The following is a 27,617-nucleotide window of genomic DNA, read 5'->3' on the forward strand; positions in this document are numbered from 1 at the left end:
ACCTTTGCAAGATCCCCTGGGTCTCTTCCCAGGCCCGGTGCTGCTCAGGACTGGAAGACACTTGGGCTGGGAGGAGCCACCTGCCAGGTGGGGGGCGGGTATCCCAGCCCCGACTCCAGACCACGGCCCCACCCCCATAGCGACGTACTCACAGCCACCCCGAAGTGGGCCCTGTGCGGAGCTGACCCCACACACTAAAGCCCAGGGTTTAGTAGCAATCTGTCCTGTCATTTCCATCCCTGGGGGGCCGCAGGAGGGGCCGTGGTACTCGGCTGTGCCTAGGGGGCCAGGCCCTCTGTCTTGGGAAGAAGGGCAGACCTTTCCAAGGGGACCACGCTTGCTGGCCCAGCTGCACAAAAGCATCTCTGATGGACTCAGGAGGGGCCCCAGGGTCCCGGGGTCCCAGGGTCCTGGAGCAGGGCCAATATGGCCCCCTGGGAGCCTCACCCACCCTGGCTCACTGCACCTTCACGGAGGCTGCCCTGTCGCTTTCCAAGCCCCTCGATTCTCTCTCTCCTGGGGCTCTTGTGAGTTCCTCCCTCAGCCCTGCAGTAGCTCCTTCTGATACCCCACACCCACACGTGCTTTGGGGCACACTCTGCCGCCTCCGGCTCCAGCTGGAGAGTAAAGGGGTCTCTCTCCCTTCAAACGTGGACTCTGAAGGACAGTGACTCACACCAGCCACTGGGGCCCCGGACAGTGACATGCCCAGCGGGCCAGCCGAAGTCAGCAGCTCCCACATCTGCGAGGAGCACAGGGTGTTTGTTCACTAGCTTCCAGAACTCCAGGCAGGTCTCACACCAGGAATGCATTTTCCCTGTTAACACCACTTTAACTCGAATCCTAAAAACAGGCTTCCCTCCCCAGCCGGTGTGGTTCAGCGGGCTGGGTGTCGTCCTGCAGACCAAAAGGTCATGGGTTTGATTCAAGGTCAGGGCAAACGCCTGGGTTGTGGGTTTGGTCCCCACTTGTGGTGTGTGCAACAGGCAACCAATGTTTTTCTACCTGTCTTTCTCCCTCCCTTCCCCTCTCTCTGGAATCAATTAAAGAAACAGGCTTCTCACCTCTCCTACCTGTTGTCTTCACTGAAGACCCTACATGAGCCGAGAACGCCTCCTTCCTTATCATCAATGGCTGCAGCCCCAAAGGGTCTCTGTGGCCCCATACAGGGTGTTTGTGTGGGTGGGGGTCTGTGAGGGGGGCATCGGGGGAAGGATGAGTCGGAAGGAATGGGTGGATGGGTGGATGGGTGAAGGAGTGGATGGATGGATGGGTGGATGAGTGGATGGATGGAGTAATGGGTGGATGAAGGGATGGGTGGATGAGGAGAGGGAGTCTGAGGGAGGAGTGGGTGGCTGAGTCGATGGAAGAGACTCTGGGTTGGATGCCACCATGGACAGTGTCTGTCCCAGTCAACTTAATATTGCTTTCAAAGGACGTGACTTGGTGGGGTCAGGGCTTCCTCCACAGTGTGGCCACTCCTAGGGGCCTTTCAACTGCAACGTTATCACCAAAGCTCTGCAAGGTGCCGATTCAGATTTGCTGCCTTGCAGAAAATGAGGCCCTGAGGGGTAGTGCCTGGCCCAGGGTCACCCTCGGTCCCGAGCGGCCCCCAGAGCTCAGTGTGGCCCCTGACCTCTGTCCAGCAGCTCGGGGCACCAGGCCTCGCCCAGGGGTCCTGAGGGCTGACTTCCCTCTCGGTGCGTGACGCTGCTGCCCCTCTCTGAGAGGCCCTGTGACGTGGGTGCCAGCCAGGACTTTGGATGCTCTCTGTGGCCTATGACATAGCTGAGCACTCAGCCCCAGGAGTTAGCAGGACCTCCTGGGCAGGGAGCGGGGCCAGTGCGGGTGCTGGGGGACTGCCCAGGCGAGCACTGAGGAAAGAGGGATTTTTCTGTACATCCAACCCGAATGGGACCCAGCTAACCACAGAGTGCCGCTGCCTCTTCCATGTCTCCCCCCGTCGCGGTCTGCAGCCCCTCAGGCCGCTCTGGAGCAGCCCAGCCTCCCCCCACCCATGCCTGGCCAGGCCCCACTCTGTTCCTTCGGGACCTGTGCTTCTCTGCAGGTACATGAGTCCAGGCACACCACCCTTTCCCAACACTTCCCTCTGGCCTTCAAGTAAAAATCCAACTCCCAATTGGGGCTCCCAGGCTCTCTGGGACGGGCCCCTGCCAGCCTCCCCTCTGCCCCCTCCCTTCCCCCGCTGTCCTGCCTCCTCCTGCCCCCTGAGCTGGCCTTGGCAGCCCCTTCCTCCTGTGCAGGGTCTCTGGCCTGTGAGCTCCCTGGGGGACAGTGACTGTGCCAGGGCCCAGGACACTATGTGTGGCCCAGAGCAGGGCCCAGGAGCCCACCTGATGCCTAGGGCGGTGTGAGGTGGGGACGGAATCGCCAGTATCAGGGGATGCTCAAATGTGCCTTTGGCCCCTCTGAAGGACTGGAATCTTGTGTCTCCAGCAGAAGAGGGGTGTGGGTGGGCACCCCCTGGAGAGCTTGGGCTGTCATGCCAACGCCCACGCCACGGGAAGGCAGCTAAAGTCAGCCCGTGTCAGTGCAGACTTCAGTTGCCCAAACCCAACGGGAGGGCGGTGTTTTCCGTGCTCACGCTTTCATTTGTTACAGAAGTAGAGACAACAGACCCGCCACCTCTTCTCACTAGAGTTGAAAATGGGGCTTGAGCAGCGGGCGTCACACCAGGGGTGGGGAGGTGGGGAGGTGCAGGCTCCTAGCAGGCCCTAGGCCCCAGAGCAATGGGAGAGGCCTGGGTGGGGCAGGCACAGGGCCGGGCCGCAGGGTGGCCTCTGGCTCCTGACCTTGGCTGGGCTTCTTTTGCCCGTGGGACTGTGCTGACAGCCCTGCCGGTGCCCCGTGCACCTGGCTCCAGCAGGGGCCCTGTCCATGGGTCATTGCCGGCTTTCCCTCCTGAGCCCCTGGGACTGCAGCTGGGTCAGCCCTTCCCAGGAAGCATTCATTCAAAGGCCGCACGCAGGTGGCCAGTGTCAGGCGCCAGCCCTCACCAGTGAGGGGAGGAAACGCAGAGATGACACCCCCGCCACACTCTGCTGCCTGGAGCTCAGCTCCCTGGGTGGGGATGGAGCCTGGGGTCCCAGCTCAGCCCTGGCCTTGGGGCCCCGGGAGGTGACCCTGGGCTTGCACGGTACTCCTCTGGGCATCCCGAGTGATCACAGACACCCGCTTCGCGTGGGGAGAGTGGGGAGCTGGTCGCAGTGACCCCGCCTGGGCTGTGCTCCCAGACCCATTGCCTACAAAGTGCCCTGTCCCTTTAGACGGAAAGCAGATAGGGGAGCACCGTTGTAAGCGCTTCAAATGCAGGATAGGTGCTCCCTGGTGTCCTGGCGCCCTCTGCTGGTGGCTTTGGGGAGAGGGGTGTCCTGGCTCTGCGGCTTCGGAGGCCCTTTCCTTTGGTGGCCTGTCCGGTGGTCTCGTGGGGCCGACATGCTGAAATCGAAGCTTCAAAGAGAGCTGGGACTTAACTGAGAACCCACTCACTGTAACTCAAAGACTGGCATCACATTTATTATTATCTTTTGTTAAATATTTCGGAGCTTTCCGGAGCACGTGGCGTCCGTACAAGGGCGTGGGAGGTTTTCTTCCCCAAGCACGTGTCTGTGCGTGCGGCAGGTGCACAGGGAGGGGCCTGGCTGGCCACGCCCTGCGCCCAGTCCCGCGTGTGGCTCCTCTACCTGAGACCCAAGTCTGGCAGTCCGGTGACATCAAGGAGCAGGCCCAGTGGGGAAGTGAGGGTCAGTCCCATGGGCGGTGTGCGTGTCCTAGGAAACAATACACAACTGGGGGGGGTCTGTGGGTGGGCCCCTGCTCGCTGCACGGTGCTTGTCCTGCAAGCGACTCGCGTGCTGGGGTCGGTGCCAGCCTCTGTGGAGCTAACTGGGAGGCCAGTCTTTCTCCTTCGGAGGGTGCAGGGGGCTGGACAGTGTGAGCTGGGGTGGGGGGTTGAGCAGAATGGCTCCAGCCTCCAGAGGATCCTTGGCTGCTCCTTCGGGATGACAGAGGCTTGACCGGCGGGCCAACGATGTCAGGCAGAGACCGGGGGCAGAAGACAGGGTCCCCTGGAGGCCATATGAACACCGCTGATTGCCTGGTGGCGTGGAGCAGCGCTGGGGGTCCTCGGGGCCAGCCTGGAAGCCTCCTCGGTGGGACCCTGGTGCTCACCTCTCAGAAGGACCTTCACAGCATGGGGGGTGCTGGGTGGCAGGCCCAGGACCCAGAGGGAAGAACTGAGTGATTTTTCAAATGGGGCTGCTTTAGACCATCTCTATCTGCTCCTGCTTCGGGCCCTGGGCCAGGTGGGCAGGCCCTTCTCCAGAGGCGGCCGTGGCTGCGGCTGCTGTGACAGCACCAGCTGGGGACCAGGAGTGAGAATCATCTAGATTCAGAATGAACTGCCCTGGGTTTCCTCCAGATGGAAGTTTTGAAAAGCACATTCTTCACAGCAGCCCAGTTTCTCAAGTTCTGATGAAAATAACCCATAGAATTGTCTTCACCCGCAGGGAGGGTGCATTGTGACTGAGCTGCTTGCGGGCTCAGCACAGGACCCCCCAATATACACACAGTTCTTCACTGGTGCTTTGAGATGGGACCTGGCATCCTCGCTTCAGCCCTGCAGGGGCAAGCGAAGAAGGGCCTTGCCCAGGGCACAGAAGGGCTGCTGGGAGACGTGGCCTTTGGGGAGGGGCTGGGAGGCCACAGCTCAAGACTAGCTTCACCCTCATAGTCTGTGACTGTCAGACCCTCCAGTTCCCCATCAGAAATGGGGATCACGCAACCCCTCCCCCCCAGTGAGGGCGAGGCAATCAAAGGGGCATTCTCTTGGGTGTGCCTGGCCCAGGGCTGGGCCCCATGGACGTCCAGGTAAAGGGACTCTGATAGGAAGGGGAGAAGGGTCTGGGGGGTCCATGCGGAAGACCTGGGCAGGTGTGGCCGTGGGGTTCTGGGAGCCCTGGAGCCTGGGCTTTGCTCTCGATAGCTAGGAAAGGGTAGGCAGGGACGTGGAGACGCCACCCAGCAAAACCAAAGGAGAAGCGCGCTCAGCCCGGGCCTCCAGCCCTCTGCTGCCCCACTGGGCCTGCGCTGTGGGCACCTAGGGCCTTGCCAGAGCCTTCTTAGTCGCTGCTGTCTGCGGAGAAGGGCGCGGGGGCCAATGGGCTGCAGTCGCCCTCCCGGGGCGGCCCCGCCAGCTCCCCGCACTCGCTGTCATAGAACACCTGGCCTCCCTGTGCCCCCCGGTCGGGCCGCCGCCGCCGCCCCTGGGGGTCAGGGTGTGCCCTGGTCACGTCCACATTCCAGCCGGCTCCTTTACAGCTGCTGAGACAGGGAAGATGGTGTCAGCAGGAAATGGGGGAATTAGGGACTGAACCTGGGCAGGTCCAATCGGAATCACCAGAGACACACCTGAGTTTTAGTGAGTGCGAAGCCTACGGAAATACACACAGGTGTCACACAGCCGGCGGGGCTGGTGTGACTGTTGGCAAACACCGGGGCTTTCTCCATCCTGGGCCTGGGGCTGGGACAACGGAGGATGCCCAAGCTCAACCCCCCAAACCTGCTTCTCACCCTGCCTTGCCATCTCCATGAGGAGCATCAGCGCTGGCTCCATGGCTCAGGCATCCCGGCATCCTTGCTTCCTCCCGCCACCGCCACTCCCACCCACGCCATCCAGCAGTCCTGCCCACTCTGACCTCCAAGTGCATCCCCGCCCCTCGCTCCAGGCCTGGCCCGTTGCTGTGCGGTGTGTGCCAGCCTCCAGCCCACCCTCCCCTCTCGCTCTTCTCAGCCTCTACTCCATGCCTCAGAGATCCTTGCCACTGCAAGACCTCCTTCTCCTCACAGCAGACCTGTGAGAGCTTCCCGTGGCTCACAGGATGAAACCCAAGCTTCCCACGCTGGCCCAGGGCCCGCAGGGTGCCTCTCCGATGCCCTATGACCCTCGCTCCTTAGCTCTGCTTTCTTTGAATTCTTGGGAAGCGTCGGTTTTGTTTTTGTTTTTGCTTTGCATGGTACTGTTGGAAAACTTGAAGCCGACCTGACTCTTTTTCTTCGTGGGTCAGTCTTTTTGCCCGAATTCCCAGAGTGTTTAAGTCCTGTAGTTCAACTCGGATATGCCTCGGCGTTTACCGCCGGGCCGGCTTCCCAGATGCAGGTCTAGGTCTTCTTTTACTTAGAAGACTTACTTCGAATTACGAGTTTCAAACATTTCAGTCTATTCCACCCTTCGCATGTTCTTCTTCAGAGACTCCAATTGTGTACATGCTGGATCTTTTTCTACTGAATTTCGATATCACTTTCTTTTTAGTTCTTTTTACCTCTTCATTAAACATTTGCATTTCATTTTCTTGACCCTTCTCACGTCCGTGTCTGTGTCCTCCACGGGAAGTCTCACCCCATCCGCGGTCCCCTAGTCGCCCTGGTCGCCACGCGGCAGCCCCCGCGCCGGGCTCGCTCAGCCCGCGTTGGGTGTCTCCCCGCTGCGCGCGCACGCGCCTGCACTTCCCATTCCCGGCGCAGCGCGTGTCTGTCTGCGAGTTTGAGTTTGTTGGAGCCTTTGTCACCGTTTTTTTTTTTTTTTTCCCTCTGCTTCGTGTTTTTGAGTGTTTACATCTACCGGAAGGCTTGTATTCTGTTTGTCTTTTTAGTGCCCACACTACCTCTGCGCGGGCGACGCTTACTGCTCCCTGCGAGGACTGTGCGTGCTGGGGCAGCTCGATCCCTGAGCAGAGGGCTCGGCTCGGGGTGTCCTCAGTCAGGAGTGCCGCGTCAGCCCCGCATCCCATGTGTCCCTGTGAACTCCTTCAACTGGGTCCTACTTTCCAAAGGCTCTGCTCACGTCCCTCATCCTGTCATATTGCCACCAGGGGCGAGCAGGCCGCCTTGCTGGGAGTGCGGGGCCCCTCCTGGCTGCTGCCTTGCTGACCGAACCCAAGCCCAGGGTTTCCAGCCCTTCCTGCCACCTACAGACTCGGGTGACGGGCCCCACTGTGGGCAGGGGAGCTGGCGTCCTGAGTGGCCAGAGGCAGTGGAAATGCGGATGCGTTCCCTCCCCGGGGGTGAGTGCTGACCCGAGAACAGGAAAGGACTGGGAGACAAACGCCCCTCTGAGGCTCACTCTCTGCGTGCCCATCTGCACCCTCCACGGGCCCAGTGCGCGCCCCTGACAAAGACCTGCCGCCCCTCTCTGTGCACCAGTGTGCCGCGTGTCCCTGCCGCCAGGGAAGGAACGGCTCCCTCGGGTGTGTGTCTGTCCTCTGGATTCTTGATGTGATTTTACTTCCACAGGACTCTCATTGTTTGTGATTCTCTCCTTCCTCTACCACCAAGCATCGGAGGCGCACCCTCCCTGGGAAGCTCACTGCCCGTCTGAAGCGGTGCCTGCCCCAGAGAGCGGCTCTTCCTGCTGGGGCTCAGCCCCTCCTGAGCTCCCTGGCCTGGGGCTGCCGTCCTGGGGCTCCATCTCCCCGGGGGGTCCTGCCTGCCTCTTCCTCCCAGTGGTGCAGCGGAGCAATGCTGGCTCTAGCCAGTCTCTCTCTCTCCTTGATTACGTCACAGGCTCTGAGGGCCTTACTCCACGTGTGAGCGTTTAAGTAGCTACCATCCCCTCACCCTCGCACTGAATTACTTTTTTTGAGAGATAAAATAACTGTTTGGCAAAGAAGTATTAGGTAGAAACTATTTCTGTCCATGCAATTGGCAATAACTTCCCCAAACCAGGTCGCTAAGAGAGGTCCCTCAATAGAACCAATGAACACAAAACCAGAAGCCAACACGCCCCATTCAGTTCCCGGGTGTTTGGCCCCACAAGTGCCAGTGTTCACAGTCCTGCAGGCCCTCCCTTCACAGGCTGCTGGGAACATAACCAATGGTTGGTGTTGACCCCAGGAACGGATGCACCTGTTGACAATGGCTCCTGGTGGCTAATTAGGCTCCGATTTGCAGACAGAGCCCAGCAGCTGTTGGTGCACAGGGGCCTCTCAGGCAAACACACCCCAGGGAGAAGCCGGCACTAAGCTGCCTGCCTCTGTGCTGGACCACCCGCCAGCGCTGCGCCCCTGCCGTCTGAGCCAGCCCTTATACAGGAGTTCCTGGAAGTGTTTCACCAGTGGGGCTGAGACTTTGCTCGTCTAACCAGAGCTGTGCAGCGACGCCCCCATCAGCACCTTCAGGGGCCACTCCCAGGCTCCATCCCAACCAAATAGGACTGTGTTTCTTTGGACCAATTAAACCGTGAGGATTTAAAAGTCCTCATTTGCATGAGCATGAACCAATCAGGGACCGGAGCGGGGACTTCTCTCTAGATAAGTCAGCTCCCCTCTGGCTCACAGAACGCTTTGCCTTTCCCCAGAAGGCTGTGGGCTGCTGCTTCCCCCGCTGGGGCTGAAATACTGAAGCCAGCTCAGAAACACTGAAACCAGCTCCCAGGACCAGAGCTGAGCAGCGCAGAGTGGGACAGAGTGGAGCTGTCTAGCCAGAAAGGGGCCTTGTGCCCAGGGCCTCCGCACAGCCCTGCTGTTCCAGGAGGGATGTGCGGCTTCATAACTGAGCTGTAACATCATTGCGCTCTCTCTCAGCCGTGCTGTTTCATAGTTGAGCTGTTTGCACCAAACAGACCCCAAGCTGGGGGTTCCTGTGGGTACTGAATTGGTACCCACGACCATCGGTAGACCTCGGTTAAGTTGTAGAGGTCATCGATCACCTACCAGAAAGGTGGAAAAGGACATCAACTATGCTAATGGCACAAATGAATACCTGTGGTGACAACATATAAACTGACTCAGGAACAGCATAGGTGGAAGCTGAGATGGCTTTGGGCAGCTGGGTCGGGGGCCCAGAGCGGTGTGCGCCCAGCGGGAGGGAGCCCTGTTCTCAACAGCGTCGCAGATGGTGCCAGCGACTCAGCCACGGGCGCGCGCACCGATGAAGTGAACCAGCAGACACTCAACTATTTTATCTGCAGCATTAAAAGTTTAAATATTCAGTATTGGGGGGGCTATCTTGTTGGGCAAGTGGTGGTCACCTTCTAAGCAGGTCACCCTCGGTACAGGATTGCTCTGTAACTGTATTCTTATCAAAACAGAATGCCAGCCGTGTCCAGGTTACATGATCTGCCAGGCTCCAGAGGCCACCGGGCGACGTTCCGGGGGCCCCGGGTGGCGGTGGCCCACCCTGGTTGGGGAGGGCGGTGCACACACACGGGGCACAGATGGAGGGTCACACTCGGTTTTACAAAGAGGTGGTGTCCAAGCATCTGCCAAACGGAAGAGAGGTGTGGGACCAGGCCCAGGTGTGCTGGGTCTGGACGGGGAGGGGCGGGTGCTCCTCTGGGGAGGCTGGGGGCCCAAGGCCTGGTGTCCCAGAGTGCATTGCCTTGAACACACAGAAAGGCAATAGGGAGCCACGAAAAGTCTCGGGTAAGAGAGTGACGAGAACACGCAGCCCCTGGCCAGCTCCTGGACCCCCTGGCAGGGGAGGGGGCGCAGGAAGCCCTACCTGAGCCCGGCTTCTGCTGTGTGCCTGCTCTCCAGCTGCTCAAGCTCCTCAGAAGCCAACACCATGCCGCTGTCTGTCTGGTTGTCCTACGTGGAGAGAGCAAGCCAAGGTTCTGGGTCCCACCAAGGCTGGGCTGCAGGCACTGTTGCCAACCTCACACCTCTTGTGAGCAGGGAACAGGCATCCATTCGCTCCTTGGAGCACACGGCGGAGGGCCGTCACCCTCCACACAGAGAGAAACTGAGGCCTAGGGGCCACGCCTGCTGGCGCTGGGGAGGCAGCAAAAGCTAGACCACCCCATGTGGGGGGGACCTACAAAGCAGCCATGCGTGTAGCAGGCTGTCAGACAGGACAGGGGCCTCAAGGTCTGAACAGCCCTTACTAAATACTACTCTTGCTAAATGTTACAATGTAGCATTGTATTTTTGCAGACCAGCTGTAAACAGGGTGGACTTGAGAGGCACTCAAACCAGATAAATGTAGCCAACTGCAAAGAAGGAATCAAGGTGTAATTGACCAAACAGTGTATAAAAGCTGGAGCTAAGCCTCCCTGAGGGAGGGTTTGGATTTGCCTACTATCTCCATTACTCGTTGCCAAGTAAACTACCTGTGAATACACCTGCGACTACCATGTGTAGTTTCTTGAACAGAGCACCCCAAGAAGCGAACCCGTGAGTTCGGAAGCAGATCTGGTGACTCAGATGGAGCCCTCCTAAAAGGACGCCCTCTCAGCCTGGTGGGGCAGTGGGCAGCGGGCAGCAGCTGTCCGGGGCCCACCTGCCTGCGTCTCTGCGTGATGAGGACCTGCTTGCTCTAGGGGAGACTCCTGCTCAGCGCTGACCACCAGGACGTCCGCCCGGCCACCTCGAGACGAAGCAAAGGGGCACCTGAACCTGCTTATTGCTTCAGAAGGGAGTTGGGAGGACAGCCTCTGGGGCCACTGTAATTAGCGTTCCTATTCCTGTTTTGGGTGCAGGGTGGTGGGAAAGGTAGTTTTAGTTCTGGCGAGGGCTTGGTTTCTGGTTGGTGAGGCGGGCACTGTCTGCAGGACGCAGGACTCCGGGCCGGCCTCAGTCTAACTGTGGAAGGCTGAGGGTCGCCTGCGGGGCAGTCCAGGACATCCCTGGGGGACCATCTCCGGTCCAGCATCTGTTCTGCGGGAGCTGGGTTGTGTTCTTTGTGCCTCGTCTGGCTTACGTGTCCATGTGTCGGCTATGGGAGACTCACACCCAATCCCCAGTGCGGCCCCTGGGTGCGTTCCTTCTTCAGAATTGGGCTGAAAGAGCTCTGTTAATTGGACTTAACGAAATCAAGCACTGACATAAATTAAGAACTATACCCAACGGGTCAACGGTAGGAAACCGCTCCAGGCTGGGAGTCTGCTGTGCATTTGGGAGGCACCGCTTTCTAGTGCAGCTTCTTGGCTTCCTCGGGTTTCAGCCTTTACTGCCCACAGGTAAGCCTCTCCCCTGCACCCGCTCCCCGCCCTGCTTCCACCCAGGCAGGGCACAGTCCGCCGCACCACGCCAGGGCGGGGCTCCTGATGGGAAATGGGAATGGCGCCCGCACGGGTCCTGAACACAGCGAGGCCCCCGTTGGGTGGGCTGTGCCACCATCACGGAGGAGCCTGGTGGTTTCCAGGGGAGGTGACCTGGGACCGGCAGGACAGAGCGGCAAAGGTTTGGCTGTGGGACGCGGGGGCCAGTCTCTGGCTATTGTGTAAAGTCGTGTGCTTGCGCTACACGGAAGAGCTACTGGTTTATCTGTGAACTCTCTGCATGAGACGCCCATTGCTTCTCTTCCTCCGAAGGATAAGGAAGAAAACGACATGCCACATCTCTTCGGAGAGTCTCATTGGCATAGGAGGTGTTCTATTGGCAGGTGTGGTTCCAGAAATTTTACCAAAGGTGTGGTGGCAGAGGCCAAACCTCCTAGGCGTAGGGAAAACGAAATGAAACTAAGATGACCTGATTGGATTGGTGCCGGGAAAAGAGAGAAGAGCCTGCTGTGGTTTAAAAGTGCGTTTGAGTCAGCTCTACTGGGCTTGCAGAACGAAGCAGGCAGGACCAGCTGCGTGTGTGTGCTGGGTACGTGGGGCAAAAGGGTGGGCTTCCCAGCCACACGGTGTGGGAGGAAGATAGAAAAATACAGGAAATTGAATTGCGTTAGGTAAGGTCTTAAAGTGGTGAAACCAAGTGAGTTGTGGGGTCCCTGTCCCTTCACCTGCAGCATGGTTTCGAGGCCACTGACACACTCCCTGGTGCCAGAAAACCCCTCAGACCTCAGCTTCTGCTCTGAGCAGCTGCCCATTAGTGCCCCCCTCTCCCCTCCGCAGCTGTGAGGCGGGTGGGGTGGGGAGAGGGAGCTGAGAGAGCTCGCTCTCTGCACCCATAGGCAGGATAAGGTGCTTCTAAGCTGCGCCCCCCTTGGGGAGTGGTCCCTGCTCAGCCTGGACATGGGCCCTTGTGGCTGCGGGGGTCTGCTGACCGGCAGAGGAATGGGCTGGTGGGGCACCGGCCCTGCCGGGATGCACAGGGGGCAGCCCCGTGCTTCGTCCCAGCAGAGGCAGCCGTGGAGGTTTAGAGACAGAACACTATGCTGCCGAGTGTGGGCCGGGCCAGAGACGGCGGCGGGGAGGCCAGGCCACCCAGAGCCTTCCTCTCAGAGCCTGAGCCAGCCTGTCCAGGCAGCCCGGGCCTGCCCTCTGCCTCCCACATGTCCCGGATGTGGGGGACTGTCTCAGCCCATGGTCTCTTGGACTCCCGAAGCCAGGGGCTGAGAGGCACTGGCACCTGTCACTCTGGGAGAGAGGGCTGGGGCTGTGCAAGGGGAGAGGGTGTGGGCAAGAGCCGCTGAGGGCCACGGCCCTGTGGGAGCACCCAGGCCCCAGGCGTCCCTGCCGTCTGCTTCCCTGAGCTGGGGCACGCACCCCCTCCATTTACCGCGGATGCCTTGTAGGTCGTCGGGGTCATGGGAAATTCTTCGAACGTTTTCATCCTGGAGGGGCCCAGGGTCTGCGGTCCTCTGGCCAGGCTCCCGGGGAAAGCCACACAGTTGTAGTATCTGTGGGGAGCAAACAGAAGGTGCTGCAGAGACTCACCCCGGCCAGCGCCCCTCCTGAAAGCTCGGGCCACCTCTCCCACCCTGTCGCCTCCTGGGCAGGACCCCAGCCGGGGGCTGGAGTGCTGTTCTGGCTCCTCCCTTTCCCACTTCTCTGCAGAGGATGGAACCCGAGGCCACTGTGGGGAGGGTGCAGAGGGGAGTGGAGCCACCAGCCGGGCGAGGTGAGAGACCGGGGAGGCCTCCACCTGGTCGGCACATGCGCACATGTGTGTGGACATCTGTGTGTGTGCTGGTGGAAGGGGCCTGGCAAGAACCAGCGGGCCTTTCCTGTCCCCAGGCCTGGCCCTGTTCCACACAGGGGCAGGTGGGCAGGAGTCTCAGGACCCTCCTCAGCAAGGCCAGCGGGAACATGGAGTACAAACAGCCGCCAAGAGGGACCTCTGGGACGTCTCAGTCCCGGGCTCCGGTTAGTGGGGGCCTGCCCTGATCCCAGGGTCTCTGCCAGTGGCCCTGGGGACTCATCACCCCTTCCTTTTCTCTTCAGGCAAAGTGGAGCTGGGGTGAGCTGGTCCACCCCAGAGGGACACTCCCTCTAAACTGGAGAGTGGGGGCAGAGGCTGGGAGTGCAGGGAAGACAGAGGGCAGAGAGAAGGGCGGAGGGGCCACAGCCAGGGGAAAAGTAGAAGCCAAGGGCCTGCAGGGCCCCGAGGCTGACTGGGGCGGGGGCACTACCATCAAAATCACTCTGCAGTTGGACTTGGCCTATACCGGTCTCTCACGTCCTTGTAGTTCGCTTTTCCCCTGACGACTAATGAGGATAAAAGACACCATGTACAAACCATCCTCTTCCTACCAGGGGAGCCCCTGGGCCCAGGGAGGGCGGCTGACCTGGCGGCCACGCTGTGTCGGAGCGGGCTCGGCCAGCTGCCCTCCTCAGCGGCCTCGGCCCTCACAGCGTGCTGGGCGGTGCCGGATGCCTGCCAGAAGCTGCCTTCCTCCAGGCTCAAGCTGCAGGGCACCGCGTGGTCCTCCTCTTCCTCTTCCTGGGGGCAGGAACGGGAGAGGTGGCAGGGTCAGGGCCACCACGGCCCCCAGCTGCCCGGGCCCTTGGGACTGCTGGCATCCTGGCCCGAGAAGGGCTGCACTCTGAGGGCCCGGAGGCCTCCAGGCTGGAGTGCCTTCCCCAGCGCGCCCAGCCCTGCCACCCAGGAACTAGCACCAGCACCTCCCACCCTCTTCTTGAGGTGCAACTGGGCGCCAATTGCCCGCGGGGCAGGAGGTCTCCCTGCCTTGCTCCAGGTTCCAGAGTGCTGTGGCCCCAGCGCCCCTGGGGAGGGACGCATGGGGCAAGGGCAGGTGCAAAGGAACAGGAGGTGGAGCCATTGGGGGGTGCAGGGGGAGGAACCTATCACTTCTGCCCAGAGCGGGGAACTCCTTGAGGGCCGGGATGGGCTCCGACCACCCCGAGGGCTGGCCAGAGACCTCTGCAGCAGGACGTGGCCGGAGGGGCTCACCTGTGGGCCCCCACCCAGGAGCAGGTCCCCCAGCATTTCCACCAGCTCTGAGAATGCAGGCCGCTCTCTGGGGTCTCCAGACCAGCAGCTCAGCATGATGCGGCGTCTGCAGGGAAAGTGCGGCTGGACTGGGTATGAGGGACCGCACCCGGCACTGGCAGACCCAGCCCCCTCCCCAGCCTCACACCCACTGCGCCTGCCCCCAGGACTCAGGCACCCACTGTCCCTCCTGCCTTGGGGGAGGAGAGGAGGAGAGTGGGAGCCTGTCTGCCAGCCTCCATTCCCATGCCCGCCTGCAGCAACTCTCTGCCGCTGCCCTCTGCCCCCTGCCCCCTACCCGCTGCCTGCACGCCCCCTTCCGCCCCACCTCTCCTGACTCCCAAAGTCTGCTCGGCCAGCAGAGACTCACATGGCAGGAGAGGCCAGTTCTGGGGCCTTCATCCGGGTGCCCTCTTTCAGCTGCTGGCAAAACTCCTCGTTGATCTGCACCCCAGGGTACGGGGAGGCTCCTGGCAGCAGGAAAGGGGGGTGGGGTGGGTGGGTAAGTGGGAAGCAGGTAGCTGCTGCTCCGCCCAGTTTCCCAAATCACTCTGCCCTGGCCGTCACGGTGGGTGCGCATCCTGCAGCTCCTGGCGGGGCCCGTTCTTCGTTTGCTTCCGGCAGGAGCGTGGCACTGCCCTGCCCGCGAGGCTCGCAGTGGGCACTGGTGCTTTACAGCCCTTTCAGCACCAACAGGGCTCCTGGATCACCAGGGTCCGCGGGGCCTCTTGGTCTCCCTCTGCCTGCCCGCAGCAGGCCACGCAGCCAGCCACGCAGCCGGCCACGCAGCAGTGCAAGTCGGGCTGCTCCCACCCTTGTGCGAAGCCCCGCACAGCTCCCCTTACACCGAAACTCCAGGTCCTCGCCCAGCCCCGAATGGCCCAGAGGACCACCTCTCCTCCCTCTCACTGCATCTATTGACTCTGGCCCTGCCCACCTCCTACACTCAGGGACCGTCGTCCTGGCCACTGTCCCCCCAGGTCTCGCCACACCCCTTCACCAGCCCAGCCTCCCGGGCCCCTGGCTCACAGTATGCACCCTCCCTGGGCACCCCGCGCTCTCCCTTCAGTAAGAGCACTCATCCCAGGGTTCGCTGCCTGGTCCCCTCCCTCCAGTGTAGGGGCTTCTTTGTCCTGGTCCCAGTGGGGCCCAGGCTCCCATGCATAAGCAGGTGAGCCCCCAGAGTGAGACCCCGGAGTGAGCCCCCGGAAGCCTGCAGTCCCTTCCCGGCCCCGGAAGCAGCAGTTGTGTCCACAGCAGGGGAGGAAGGGCTCCACGGGGGAAGGGGACTATGGAGGACCTGCTGGGCCTTGCCCGGCTCCCTTCAATGGTGCTAGTGTGGCCCACGTTGGGGGTCGGAGGGGGTCTCAGAATGACCGGGGCTGTGCGCTCCAGGCTGCCCAGCCCCCTGCACCACAGGGCTGGTGGGGCCTGGAGCCTGTGATCCCGCCGGTCCCCACCCTGAGCCCTGCTCTGCACTCACCCAGGGAGAAGATCTCCCAGAGCAGCACCCCAAAGGACCACACGTCGCTCTGTGTGGTGTACACCTTGTCGAAGATGCTCTCGGGCGCCATCCACTTCAGGGGCAGGCGGGCCTGCAGGGGGCAGAGGAAGTGTGGGTCCTGATCCTCGGCTTCTGTCCCCACCGCCCTGCCTCAGATGCTCCGCGGGTCACTTGGGTTTCTGCAGGCCCTCAGACCTTCCCTGTGGACAGCAGGGAGTCCCCCGCACCGCCCCTGGCCAGGAGGCCCGCAGCCTGCACTCACGCTGCCTTTGCGCACGTAGTCGGGGTCCTTGTAGATGTCCCGGGCCAGGCCGAAGTCACAGATCTTTACCACATCGCTTTCTGACAGCAAGATGTTCCGGGCAGCCAGGTCTCTGTGGATGCACTAGGGGCACGAGCCCGTGGAAGGGGCGGTCAGCAAAGGCCCCTGGGGCAGGGTCATGGCCATGGCCATGCCGAGGCCCTGCTCCTTCCGCCCCGGATCTCTGGGCACCCCCAGGACTCGCCGTGTGGGGGCTCGTGGAGGATTTGGGACAGCCGAGGAGGCTGTGCGGTGGGACAGACTCCGACTCCACATCCAGCTCTGACACTGACCGGCTGGAAGTCCTGGGGAGTCATGTCCACCACGTGGGCTGTTTTCTCCCCCAAGCGGGAGAAACACACCTCGACCTCAGGGTCATTGTGGGGGGAGCTGGGACCGCTCACATCATGGCGAGCCGGTGGGTCCCCTTCTCCCCTCTGAAGGGCGGGCCGGGGCAGTCACCTTGCGGGAGGCCAGGAACTCCATGCCCCGGGCCACCTGGAAACTGTAGCAGACTAGGTCCTCCATGGTCAGCGGGCTCAGCCATAGGTCCTCGGCTGCACAAAGGAGCAAGGCGGGCTCAGGGGGGACCCCTCCACGACCCCCAAACTCCATACCACCCAGCCCTCGCTGCATCTCTTCTGGCGCTAGCTAAAAAGCCGCGGGCCCTCTCGCGGCCCCCAGCCTGCACTCTGCCACTTCTCCCAGGGCAGCGAGCACTGCCGCATCACCAGACCCTTGCACCTGCTGTACCTGCTCGTCTGCTCCGCCTCCCCGTCTACAGGGCAAACTCCTGCCCCCGAGGGGTCCTGCTTTCCTAAGGCGAACCCGTTACCCCTCTCCCATGCAAGTCCCGCCAGGAGGGCCCCAGGCCAGCTTATGCCACTGTCCCCCAACCAGGAGGTATCGTGGTGCCTGCTACATCTTGGGCAAGAGGAAGCCAGGCTCTTACCTTCTGGGGCCGGAGGGGCCTGCTCCGCCCTGCCCTTGCCCATCAGCAGCCTCGTAAAGAGCGCCCTTTCACTGCTCCCTGGTTGCCGCCTGTCAGCTCGGGCGCCCGCCACCATGGCGCGGAAGCGCCTCCGCTGCTCGGAGGATTTCTCCTGCGGATACCCAAAGCGGGTCCGAGGGGGGCCTGCCACCTGCAGCAAAGGCATCACCCCAGCCCACCTTGGCACCCCGCCGGCTCACCACAGAGCTCTGGCCCTTGGAGGGTGCCCACTTACCGCATAGGGGCTGAAGGCCTCCCGCTTGGCGCGCAAAAAGTTGGAGAGGTTGCCGTATTTGCAGAACTCCACGATCACCATGAGGGGCCCTGGGGCGGGGCAGGGCAGGAGCTGGCTGTTTGCGGAGCCAGGGCGCGGGGAAGGGCTAGCACAGCAGCAACATCCTGCCCCCCAGCCCTCCTCCGCCCCACGCACCCACAGACGCAGTGCTCCGAGGGCCTTGCCTGCCACGCTGGGCGCCCGCCCCCGTACCGTTTGGCTTGGTGCACGCCCCCAGGAGGTTGACTACATTGAGGTGGTTGCCGATGTGAATTAGGATCTTGAGCTCCGACATCAGCGCGCGGTGCTCGCTAGCTGTGGCGCCCTCTGGAGGGGACACAGGGGCATCGCGTGGTGCCAGGTCCGCCCGCCTCGCCCCAGTCCCAGCGCTCAGCCAAGGCACCTTCAGCGCCCTTGCCAGCGGGGGCGCAGGGTGCCCAGCACTGCCCAACCGCCCCTCCCTGGGGCAGGGTTCAGGTAGGACTGGGAAAGATGACTCAGCCCCGAGCCCCAGGCCGGGCTCTGACTCCCACGGGCTCGCCTGTAGAGCCGTGTGTGAGACCCTGGCTCTGAGCCTCAGTTTCTCTTCCCGCACCACACCGCACCAGCCACCCAGAGCCGCTGCTCCTCACCAGCTCCGCCACCCCTCCCTCCGCTGGCCGACCCACACCTTTCAGCATTTTCACAGCCACAGTGTCACAGCTGCTGCCTTTGTTGATTCCGAAAGCAGAGGCTTCTACCACCTTCCCGAAGGCCCCGTGGCCCAGGACTCTCCCTGTGGGGCAGGGAGCCGAGTCCAGGTGAGCTGCGTGGAGGTGACGGTGGAGAGGGATGGGGAGCAGGGGGCAACCCGTGTGGGGGCCAGGAAGGAAGGCTCAGGAGGGGGAGGAAGGTCAGGAGCCCCTGTGCCAAACAGGAAGAGCCTGGGGAGCAGAGCAGGCAGAGGAGAGGACGGGCAGACAGGAAGCCCTGCATCCTCTCCCGGCAGGTGTGGTGGGTCCGCCCTGCTCCCAGCAGCAGGACATGACCCCGGGGGGCCTGGGAACTGGGAGCCCTGGCTGTGGTTCTGGGGGTGCACTCCCAGATGGACAGGTCAGAACAGAAGGGGGCCAGGCGGGACTTCCTGGCATGAGTTCTGAGCATGGATGGATCTCAGGGCTGCAGCCTGCGGCCTCTGCCAGGTATGACAGGGTGGGTGGGGCACGCTGGGTGCTGGCCTCACCGAGGTGCAGCCGGTCCCGGGGAAACTCCCACTGGCTGGCGTCATAGGACAAGTATTCACACTGCTCCTCCAGGGGCACCTCCCCGGGGTCCATGATGATGGACAGGTAGCCGGTCTTGATGTCCGCGGGGGCTGGCTGGGGGCGGGGGCGGGGACAGCTCGTGGGTCAGGCCGCACCTCCACGGCTTGGGTACAACTCAGCCCAGGGCAGATGGGGCCCTCAGTCAAGGAGAAGACAGCGGGGCAAACCGCCTCTGGTCCCACAAGAGCCCAACACGGAGGGGTCAGGGCGATTCCGGGGAGGTGAGGGTGGGGGTGGGCCAGGCCGGGGACCTCACTCCGTATCTTACGGGCTGGCCCAGGTGGAGAGTGACCCTATGAGGAGCTGGGGAGGGGGGGGCTCACCCTCCTCATGTTACAGAAAATGACGAGGAGGAGGACCCAGAAGAAGACGGCGATGACCCCGGTGCCCACGAGGATCACTATCTCCATGCTGCCTCTATCCTCGGAGCCTGCGTGAGCAGACACGACCGTTGTGTGTAGAGGGGGCAGCAGCCCCTCCGCGCGAGCGCCCCCTTCTGGTGGGCACAACTTCAGGGAGATGGCCACAGGAAGACACCAAGCGAGGGCGGGAGGTGGGAGGAGGGGCGCGAGGGCAGGCCGGACCTTCCACGGCCACGCTGGCAGACGAGTTGACGCAGCCCTTGGCGTTACACACGCTGCACAGGTAGCGACCCGCATCCTCCTCGCGCACGCGCTGGATGCTCAGCTTCTGGTTCGAGTCCGCCAGATCGATTCCTGCAGCAGGCGGGTTACACGTTAGAGTTCAGAGGGGTCTGGGGCCCTGACCTCCGCAGCCTCCACACCCCGCTCTTCGGCGGGCTGCGCCCCCTACCGGACTCTTCCTCCAGCAGCCTCTCGTCTTTGTACCACAAGATGCTGGGCACGTGCGTCCCGGCTACCCGGCATCGCATCTCCAAGGAGTCACTCACGTTCACCAGGAGGTCGGTCAAGTTCTGTGTGAGCCTCGGGGCTTCCAGGGCTGGGGGCAGGAGTCAAAACGGAACTAAGTGGTGTGCAGAAAGCCAGAGGGCCCTGGGAAGGCGCCTCCCGAGAGCAGAAAGCGGGGAGGGGAGGGGTGGGGAGGCTGGTGCAGGTGGGAGCCCCCGCTCCGGCCCCGCCCGCCTCACCCTGCACAGACAGGTACTTCTTGTGGCAGTGCTTGTCCTGGCTGTGCCGGTCCCGCGCCTCGCACACGTAGTCGCCCTCGTGCTCTGGCGCCACGCGGGGGATGGTCAGACTGAGCGTGGTGTGGCGCGCTCCGGGCGCTGCCTCCTCCAGGCTGGCGGCCAGTGGCGTGGCAAACAGGTGCACGTTCTTGCAGTCGAGCATCAGTGGGTTCCCGTGTGCGTCGTGCAGCGTGGACAGGTTGAGGCGGTACCAGCGCAGATGCTCGTAAGTGTAGTTGTCTGCCTGGCAGCTCAGGCGCACCGCCTGGCCCTCCAGGGGCTCTTCCGATGGCTCCGATTCGATGCTGAAGCCGTCGGGGATGGCTGGAGTGGAAGGGAGAACCGCTGCGACTCTGCACCAGCGATAGTGACTCACCTGCCACGGCTTGCTCGTCCTTTCCCATTGGCCTTTACACTCACTCAGCTCTCCACCCAGGGACACCACCCAGGGCCTGCTTCACTCCCTTCGGCGCCCCTCACTGACCACTGGCCGTCACAGAAGTCAGCCCCACCGGCTGCCCTCCCGCCTGCCTCCCCCGGGGCTCTCTTGGACACGCCCCACCCACCCCAGCTGCCGTCCCCACTTCTCCCAGTGAGTGCCTGGTTGCCTGGCTCAGTGGGGGCCCGAGTCCCCATCCTGCCTCGCTGTTGACCACAACCCACCACTGTCTCTCCTTGAAACGTTCTCACCGTTTCCTTAGCTTTCGAGCTCTGATTTCCTGTGGCCTCTCCTTGTCAGGCTCCTGTGGGCTCCTCTCACCACCCCCCCCCCGAGAGTGTTCTCTCTGGCTCCATCTTTCTTCTGGGTCCCCCGCTACAGCCCTAGGCCCAGTCACTTCCCTTCCATCCAGTTCTTAGCTTTCCTGAGGTCACTAACACATTAGAAAATCTGAGGAAAGTATGGACCTTCTCCCAGGGCAGAACACACCAGTGAGCCACCTCTGCAGACCCAGGGCTTGGGAGGGGGCGGGGGGAAGCAGGACAGCGCCCCTGGGGGAGGCCCCTCCGGGGCTGAAGGCAGAGGGGCTACTCCACCCGAGTGGACTCCAGTCCGTATGCCATGGTCTCAAAGTCTACCCCTCTTGCCCAGATCTCTCTCCTGGGTGCCCCACAGTCACCAGACCTAAGTGGGCCCCACCCTGGTCTCCTCCCCTCCCAGGCCTGCTCTCCTCTCGTGCCTGCCCGCTCCCTGACCTCCACCAGGCCCGCCTGAGCCACTCACTGGTCACGTAGAAGTAGATGAGCCGCTCGTCCTGGCCCACCTTGTTGAAGACCACACATTTGTACATGGCGGACACATTGGCGAACTGGATCACCAGCTTGCTCACCGTCTGGGCAGAGCACAGGTTGAGAGTGTGTTTCCTGCCCCAACCCTCCCCTTCGGCAAGGAGGCTGCTGTGCCCACCAGGCGTGGGGGAAACTGAGGCTCTGAACTGGAGGTGACAGAGCTCAGAGGCAGGGCCAGGAATGTAAGGTATAGACGAGGAAGTGAGGCTTCGGGCAGCAGAGGTGGGGGGGGGGGGCAGACAGTGCTCCTTGGAAAACCCAGGGGACAGTATTGTGGACAGCTGGCATCACAGAGGACGGGGTCAGAGGGTGGCAACAGGCAGGGCCAGAGAGAATTCTGGCTGTGGATGGGCTTAGGTTGTGGCCATTTGAGGGGGGACAGGGGCCTGGTGGTGCTGGGTCAGTCCAAGCCAGGGTCAGGAATCGGTCTGTGGCCTAAGACGAGCAGCAGGTCACTGCTCGGGGCCTGTGTGATGAGCCCACCGCCTGTTGTCCCAGAGCCCTGGGAAGTGACAGGGGAAGCTGGGCCCTAGACTTCCAGAAGGACTCTGGCCTGGGGGGTAGGAAGCTTGGAAACAGGGGAGGAGAGAGGGCCCTAAGCCCTGCCTACCACCCCGAGATGCACCCCCCACCCAGCCCACTCTAAGCTGGGCACTTCCTGGCCAGGCCTGGAACAGGAAGAGGCTCTGGAGGTGTGCAGGAAAACAGGAAGTGACTGTAGGAAGTGGGTGCCTTTGTTCAGTCCCCTCCCCCGCCTGGCGTCTTCTAAGCATTGCCCCCAAGGCTGGCCAGGGGCTCAGCAGCCTTTGGTAGAGACCAGGCCAACCCCTGGCCTGGAGCCTGTGGGCTGCTGGAGCCCATGGCCTGGCCAGGCAGCCTTGAACCTTATCTTCCTTGTTTGGGAAGCAGCCGGCCCTCCCCGAACACGCTGTGGAAAGGTGTGTAGGGAGCGCGGCCCACTCATCTGCTCCCTGCAGAGTCCTGCTTGCCTGGTGGGACCCACGCACAGAGGCCTGGACTGGACCCTCCCCTCCCACTCTCCTCCTCTCCCGCCAGGCGGTGGCGTGGCTGGTCCCTACCTTGTTCTTCCCCTCCACAAACTCTGTCCAGGAGTCCAGGCTCTCGATGGGGTTCACAGCGTCCTGTGTGGTCACCTCCCTCCAGTCCCGGCACTGCAGCATGCGGTCCCGCTGCTGCCGCCGGCTGCTGGGGACAAGAATGGACAAGGGCCCGTCAGCCGTGTGGCAGGGAGGGGTCGTGTTGTCAGGCTCAGGGTCCCCACCTCGCGTGTGCCCCTCCTGCAAGGTCCACCCAGACCTCCAGGGGCAACAGTTAACACCCCTGCCCCACTTAGCTCTCTCGCTTCCTCCACTCCCCCCTAGACTTCAGCCCCTGCCTGGGCCAGGTGGGGTCTGGGTCTCCCACTAGAGTCTGGGCCCCCAAGAGCGGTTCTTCTCTGCCCCGAGCAGAGCACAGTGGCCAGGGTGCTGTTGGCTGGTTAAGCATCAGAAGCAAGCAAATTGGGAGGTGCCAGCCGTGACTCACAGCCTTGTGATCTAGAAGAATCTCTTGTGAGCCTTGGACATTGAGGGCTGGCCCAGACCCAAGGCCACCCCTGCTGAGCCCCCCTCACTGACCACATTGGGACCACAGCCCCTCCTTGGTGTCGCTGCCCTGTTTCTTCCCTTGGCTCCCAGCTAACGTCCCTCCCCACCCGTGACCCTCCAACCTGCTCACGATAATCTCTTGCTAAATGACACTCCTGCTCAGCACCCTTCCCTGGCTCCCTAGCGCCTTCCCAAGCACGGCCCACCTCTGCACCTTCCTCTCCTGCGCCCTGCTGCTCCCTGCCTGTCTGTCCTGTTGGTGCCCCCTTCGGCGTAAGGGAGTGGGGCCCAGCAGTCAGGCAGGCTCTGCTGCTTAGAGTGGTGACCTTGGGGAAGTCACGCCCCTCCTCTGTAAGGGTGGCAGTGAGCGCTACCCAGAGGAGCTCATGAGCTTGGTGTGCCGCGCCCACGCTCAGTCCAAGTGTCTGGCCCGTGGCCAGCTCTGCCTGCTTGGCAGGAGACAGGAGGCGTCCTCCTGGACAAGAGGCACCGCCCCAGGGTTCTCTCCGATGACACCAGCATGTGCCGTCCAGGTGGGAGGGCGGGTGTGACTGGCACAGGGAGGGCCTGGGCCTTGCTCGGGTGGATGGTGCCGGGGGGCCGGTGGCAGTGCGGTGGAAACAGGGTTTGGGTTTAGAGCAGAACCCAGGGAGAAGTGAGAGTGGTGAGCGGAGGCCGCGGCCGTGGCTGCGGACGGGCTGGGAAGCAGGGCAAACGGGCTGGGGCCCCACTCACAGGCTGCGCTGGGCGAAGGTCTTGCAGGGCGTCCACGGCCGCCAGTGCCACTGCACGCCGAGAGGAGGGGGCACCCCGTGGGCAGTGCAGGTGAGGGCCTGGCGACTGTGGTGGGAGTAGATGCTCGGGGAAGAGGCCTCCTTCTCGTGGATGCTGGGGGGCACTGGGGGGACGGGCAGGCAGTGGTCAGCCATCCACCTGACCATGCCCACACGCCCACCGCCCGCCCGCCAGCCCGCCCCTACCATTCACCACCAGCTCCAGGCTGATGTTGCGCTTCAGGCCAGCCACGGAGTTCCGCAGGGCGAGAGTGTAGATGCCGGCACTGGCCTCGGTCACCTCCTTGAGCACTAGGGCGTGTGGACTGTGGCGCCCCGGCACAGCCTTCCTGTCCTTGTACCTGGCCCGGGAAGGGAGTTCAGGTGCTTGGCGACCCGCCCAGCCCACCCCGGCACTGGCTCCCTGCCATGCCCCGGCCCCCACAACTGGGAGGTGCTGTGGGGAGGCAGCCCCCCCCCCCGGAGGCTGCGGGGTGCAGGGCAGGGCGCTGACTCTGCTCGGGGGCACAGATCGCCCACAGACTTTGGGGGTGTCTCCTGGCACCAGCGCGACCACGGCAGGCTCAGGAACACGGAGGGTCTGCGACAGCTCTGACAGCCCCACAGGGCGTCCACAGGGAGTGAGTCACCGCACAGTGAGGCCGCCTTCTCTGCGGCCTGCCCGTGGCCAGGGCCAGCCTTCAGCAGCCAGGCTCCGAGGCCCAGGCCGGGAGGGTCCTGCCTGCCTTCTGGACGGGCTCTGCTCTTTCTCACAGGCTGCAGTGGTGAGCGCAGTGAAGGAGGGGAGGTACGCTCCCCGGGGAGCACAGCCTGGACCCTTACCTCGTGGGGAGGACGCTGGCCCTCTCCTGGCTCTGTGCCCCCCTCCCTCCTACATGCGGTCAAGTACCTGCTCAGCAGACAGGCCCGTCCTGGGGCCCAGGGGGGCCCTCGGCCCCGTCTCTGCTGCCTGCTCACTGCACTCAGGTTTCCATATTGACTGTCTGTCTCCCCCATGGAGCGGTCCCCACTCGGGCAGCACCGTCCTGGGTGTGCGAGGCCAGAGAGACACAGGAGAGGCACAGGCCTCAGGCAGAGACCAACAGGGAGCGGGACGCAGGGGCCCCGCTCTCACCTGGGAGGGGCGTGACTCACTAGGGTCACAGGGCAGGGAAGCACCAAAGCCACGCGGCCCCTGGGCTCTGGTGCAGAGTTCTGAGTCTGCCGCCCACGGCACCTGTGACCCTGGCAAAGCCCCTCACTGCCTCATCTGAAAACGGGATGGGAGTACACCTTCCAGCCGGGGTCGTGCGGTCTGACCCAGGCCCGGCACTTGGCGTGAGCCTCCTTCACTTGGGGTCTGCGCACCCGGAGGCACTTTGGGGCCTGTCTGTTCACTAGGGTTCCCTCCATTCGTTACTCATAACCATCACACACTCAGATGAGGGGCCGCTGTGGTCACTAGTGCCCCGGGCAATGTCTCCGTGAGCAGTGGGGCGGGCTGAGCACTTCTGGGAGGAAGATGTTGATCACGTGAGAACAGAAAGGCCAGACGTGCTGGGAATGGTGGCGTGCAGCCAGCTGTCCAAGGACTAGGCCTGGGCCAGCCCCGGGTGCAGCAGAGCCAGCCACCCAGAGCGGGTCGGCCTGATGGCCTTGGAGGGCAGGGGAGAGGGCCCCAGGAGTCTCCAGGAGGCTACACCTGTGAGGGAAGTTTTATACCAGGGGTCGCCAGTGGACCCCGAAGTCTGTGGCCTCAGAAGCCAGGTCACACCCAGCCCCGGGCCCTCCCAGGAGAAGCCTGTGTCCAGCCTCCAGCTAGCAGACTGGGCTGCTGGCTGAGAGCACCTGGAGCCTCTGCTTGCCCAAACCAGGGCTTTAGGAAGAGACTGTTCTGCCTGAAGGGGGCGCCCCAGGCTGGGAAAGGTGAGGCTCCCTGCTGGGAAGGGACTGGGCAGGGCCTCCCAGCAGGCTGCAGGCTCAGGCAGCAATGCTTGCCCCTTTCCTGGCCTCTGCTTCCTCCTCTGTATGGTGGGATTGGGGAGATGTGACGTTCCAGGGGGGAACCACGGGGACCACTCAGGCGACTAGAGGGTGCAGGGGTGCTATGCCTTCCCAAGGTCTGGGGGAGTTCCCCTGGGGGGGCCCCCGCTGGCGCTTGGCATCCCCTCTGTCTCAGGCCACAGACCGGAGCCCGTGGGCCTCCTCGTAGCTCTCGCAGTCCACGTGCCAGGGCCTGGCTCCACAGCAGTCTGTGGAACCCCTGCGGTGTCTCCGAATTTCTAGACAGGAGGGCCCTGGGGTGGCAGCTTGTTCAGAGTGAGGCCGAGGAAGCCTGGAGCCATTGCTCTGGGTGGCAGGACCCTCAGAGGCACTGAGCGGGTGCGGGAAGCAGTTAGGTAGAGCCCCATGCTGCGCCCACTGCCCCCGCACGGAACGCCCACCGACCGGCGCTCCCAGGTCAGCAGCCTCCGGGGCCAACCTTCCCTCTGGCTGAGTTATCGCATTATATAGGCATGTTCCTTCGAGTGTCTGCACGGCAGTCCCCGCAGGCTCTCAGGGCACAGGCCCTGCCCGGGAGGATGCTGCCCTTCCCACCCGAAGGTCAGCTCTGCAGCTAGGCCCCGCAGGCCGTGAGGGGCGGGAGCCAGGACTGTACCATTGGAACTCCGGCGGGGGGTACGCTGCCAGCTTCACGGGCAGTTTCACCAGTGTGTCTCCCGCCGTGGCTTCCAGGATGGGACCCTTGAGCCACTCGACGCTGATGAAGGGCTTTTCTGAGGGATGGAAGGCATCAGAGTGAATCCAGGGCTGGCGTCGCTCCCTGACAACTGCCTGGGGACTCCCTGTACCCAGAGGACAGACACTGCGGACTGGGGCCCCTCCTGTGCGCACCAGGTGTGGCAACCGAGCAGGCGGACTGCTCAGCCCTCCCTTCCCCGGGGCTGGACTCCACATTGCTTGGTGCACTCGGACTTCTGACCCTGGGCCCAAGCTGCACACAGGACCCTTGTTCCCCAGGCTTGAAGACTGACTGCCGGTCCCTCCAGGCCCTGCTGGGCACGTCGAGCCCGCCCAGGACGTACCATGCACAATGACCTCGGTGCTGTCCTGGAACAGGTGGATGCCGTTGTTGGCCTTGCACGTGTACGTGCCTAGGTCTTGCTGGCTGACGTTGCGGATGGTCAGGATGCTGGAGAGCTCGGTGTGAGTCTGCTGGGTGCGCCGCTCTGGCACCCACTTCCCCCGCTCGGCCTGCCCAGGGGAGGTCCAGGGTCAGAACAGGCAGGCTCTGGCAAAACTGACCACCGAAGGCACACACCAGCCCAGCCAGCACTGCCTCCGGGAGCCTGGGACCCAGGCCCAGAAAAGTTGTCCTCGGGGCAGAAAAATTTCCCCCTCAGACCAGGGTGCCTGGGGCAGAGCTCAGTCTGCACCTCCTCTCGGCAAAGGCTGGCGTGTGCCAAGCCAGGGCGGTGTGGGCAGTGATGGGGACTCCTGGGGGGTGGCTCAGGCACAGCCCCTGGTGGAGCTGCTGGCCTCACCTGCTTCCCTGGGTAGTCCCAGTCGAAGATGACACCGGAGTTGAACTCAGCCCACACGGTGCAGTTCAGGACCAGCTTCTCCCCAACCAGCAGCTCCGTCGACTTTTTGGGGAACAGCTGGATGTCATAGAGCTCGTTGCCTGGCGACACATAAAGCCCCTCACAGGACAGGGCACAGAGTGCAGGGCACCCAACAAGACCAGCCGTGGCACCTACAGCCCCATGACTGGGGATGGGGGCCCCCACCTTCCTCCTGCAGTCCCCCTCCCAGGACGTGGGAGCGGCCGTTTGGATATGACCCTGCGGCCCTGGGCAACCCCCACCTGTGATGTGCACGATGAAGGGGTTGGAGAAGAAGGCCTGGCCGCCCCAGGTGGTCTTGCACTGCACGTACAGGGCGTCGCGCAGCAGCGAGGTGGGCACCCGCATGCCCCGGCGGTCGTCCCACACCACGTCCTGCCCGTCCGGCTGCAGCACCGAGTTTTGCTGCAGAGACACGGCCATCAGCACCCGCTGCCCCTTCCTCCTGGCTGGGCTGATGGCTGCATTTCCCAGGGACAGGGCTGGGGTGGGCACGGGGCTGTACCGAGCGCAGCGTGACGTTGAGGCCGGGGGTGGACACCAGGCAGGGCACCCACACGGAGTCCTTCCTGTTGACCAGGAGTGTGGCCGGCTTGTTGATGAACAGCTGCTTCAAGTCTGCAGAGGGAGCAGTTTGTGGGAAGGGCAGGCGGGGTTCAAGGGGCCTC

At 62.9% G+C, this 27,617-nt stretch overlaps 1 protein-coding gene across 9 annotated transcripts in view; it reads right to left on the reverse strand.

Moving 5' to 3' along the window:
- Positions 1-3,529: 3,529 nt before the first annotated feature.
- FLT4 (fms related receptor tyrosine kinase 4) overlaps positions 3,530-27,617 on the reverse strand; it is a 38,599-nt gene continuing 14,511 nt past the window's right edge. The window contains exons 4-30 of one of the 9 annotated variants that reach the window (XM_053913007.1): positions 27,455-27,567; positions 27,192-27,354; positions 26,869-27,008; positions 26,410-26,578; positions 25,983-26,100; positions 23,531-23,685; positions 23,286-23,448; positions 22,023-22,146; positions 20,879-20,987; positions 19,618-19,980; positions 19,323-19,469; positions 19,094-19,225; positions 18,833-18,939; positions 18,428-18,563; positions 17,876-17,980; positions 17,419-17,532; positions 17,167-17,255; positions 16,893-17,043; positions 16,403-16,497; positions 15,902-16,024; positions 15,619-15,730; positions 14,506-14,605; positions 14,097-14,202; positions 13,471-13,625; positions 12,462-12,582; positions 9,520-9,605; positions 3,530-5,343 (exon numbers count right to left, since the gene is read on the reverse strand). In XM_053913007.1, the coding sequence (XP_053768982.1) occupies positions 5,142-5,343; positions 9,520-9,605; positions 12,462-12,582; positions 13,471-13,625; positions 14,097-14,202; positions 14,506-14,605; positions 15,619-15,730; positions 15,902-16,024; positions 16,403-16,497; positions 16,893-17,043; positions 17,167-17,255; positions 17,419-17,532; positions 17,876-17,980; positions 18,428-18,563; positions 18,833-18,939; positions 19,094-19,225; positions 19,323-19,469; positions 19,618-19,980; positions 20,879-20,987; positions 22,023-22,146; positions 23,286-23,448; positions 23,531-23,685; positions 25,983-26,100; positions 26,410-26,578; positions 26,869-27,008; positions 27,192-27,354; positions 27,455-27,567 (3,698 nt within the window). In that variant the 3' untranslated portion in view covers positions 3,530-5,141. Of the gene's footprint in view, positions 5,344-8,948; positions 9,397-9,519; positions 9,606-12,461; positions 12,583-13,470; positions 13,626-14,096; positions 14,203-14,505; positions 14,606-15,618; positions 15,731-15,901; positions 16,025-16,402; positions 16,498-16,892; positions 17,044-17,166; positions 17,256-17,361; positions 17,533-17,875; positions 17,981-18,427; positions 18,564-18,832; positions 18,940-19,093; positions 19,226-19,322; positions 19,470-19,617; positions 19,981-20,878; positions 20,988-22,022; positions 22,150-23,285; positions 23,449-23,530; positions 23,686-25,982; positions 26,101-26,409; positions 26,579-26,868; positions 27,009-27,191; positions 27,355-27,454; positions 27,568-27,617 lie in introns of those variants that run through there. The other 8 variants (XM_053913005.1, XM_053913004.1, XM_053913003.1 and 5 more) reach the window with 8 other exon arrangements.

Source organism: Desmodus rotundus, chromosome 10, assembly GCF_022682495.2.
Source record: "Desmodus rotundus isolate HL8 chromosome 10, HLdesRot8A.1, whole genome shotgun sequence".
Lineage (NCBI taxonomy): Eukaryota > Metazoa > Chordata > Mammalia > Chiroptera > Phyllostomidae > Desmodus > Desmodus rotundus.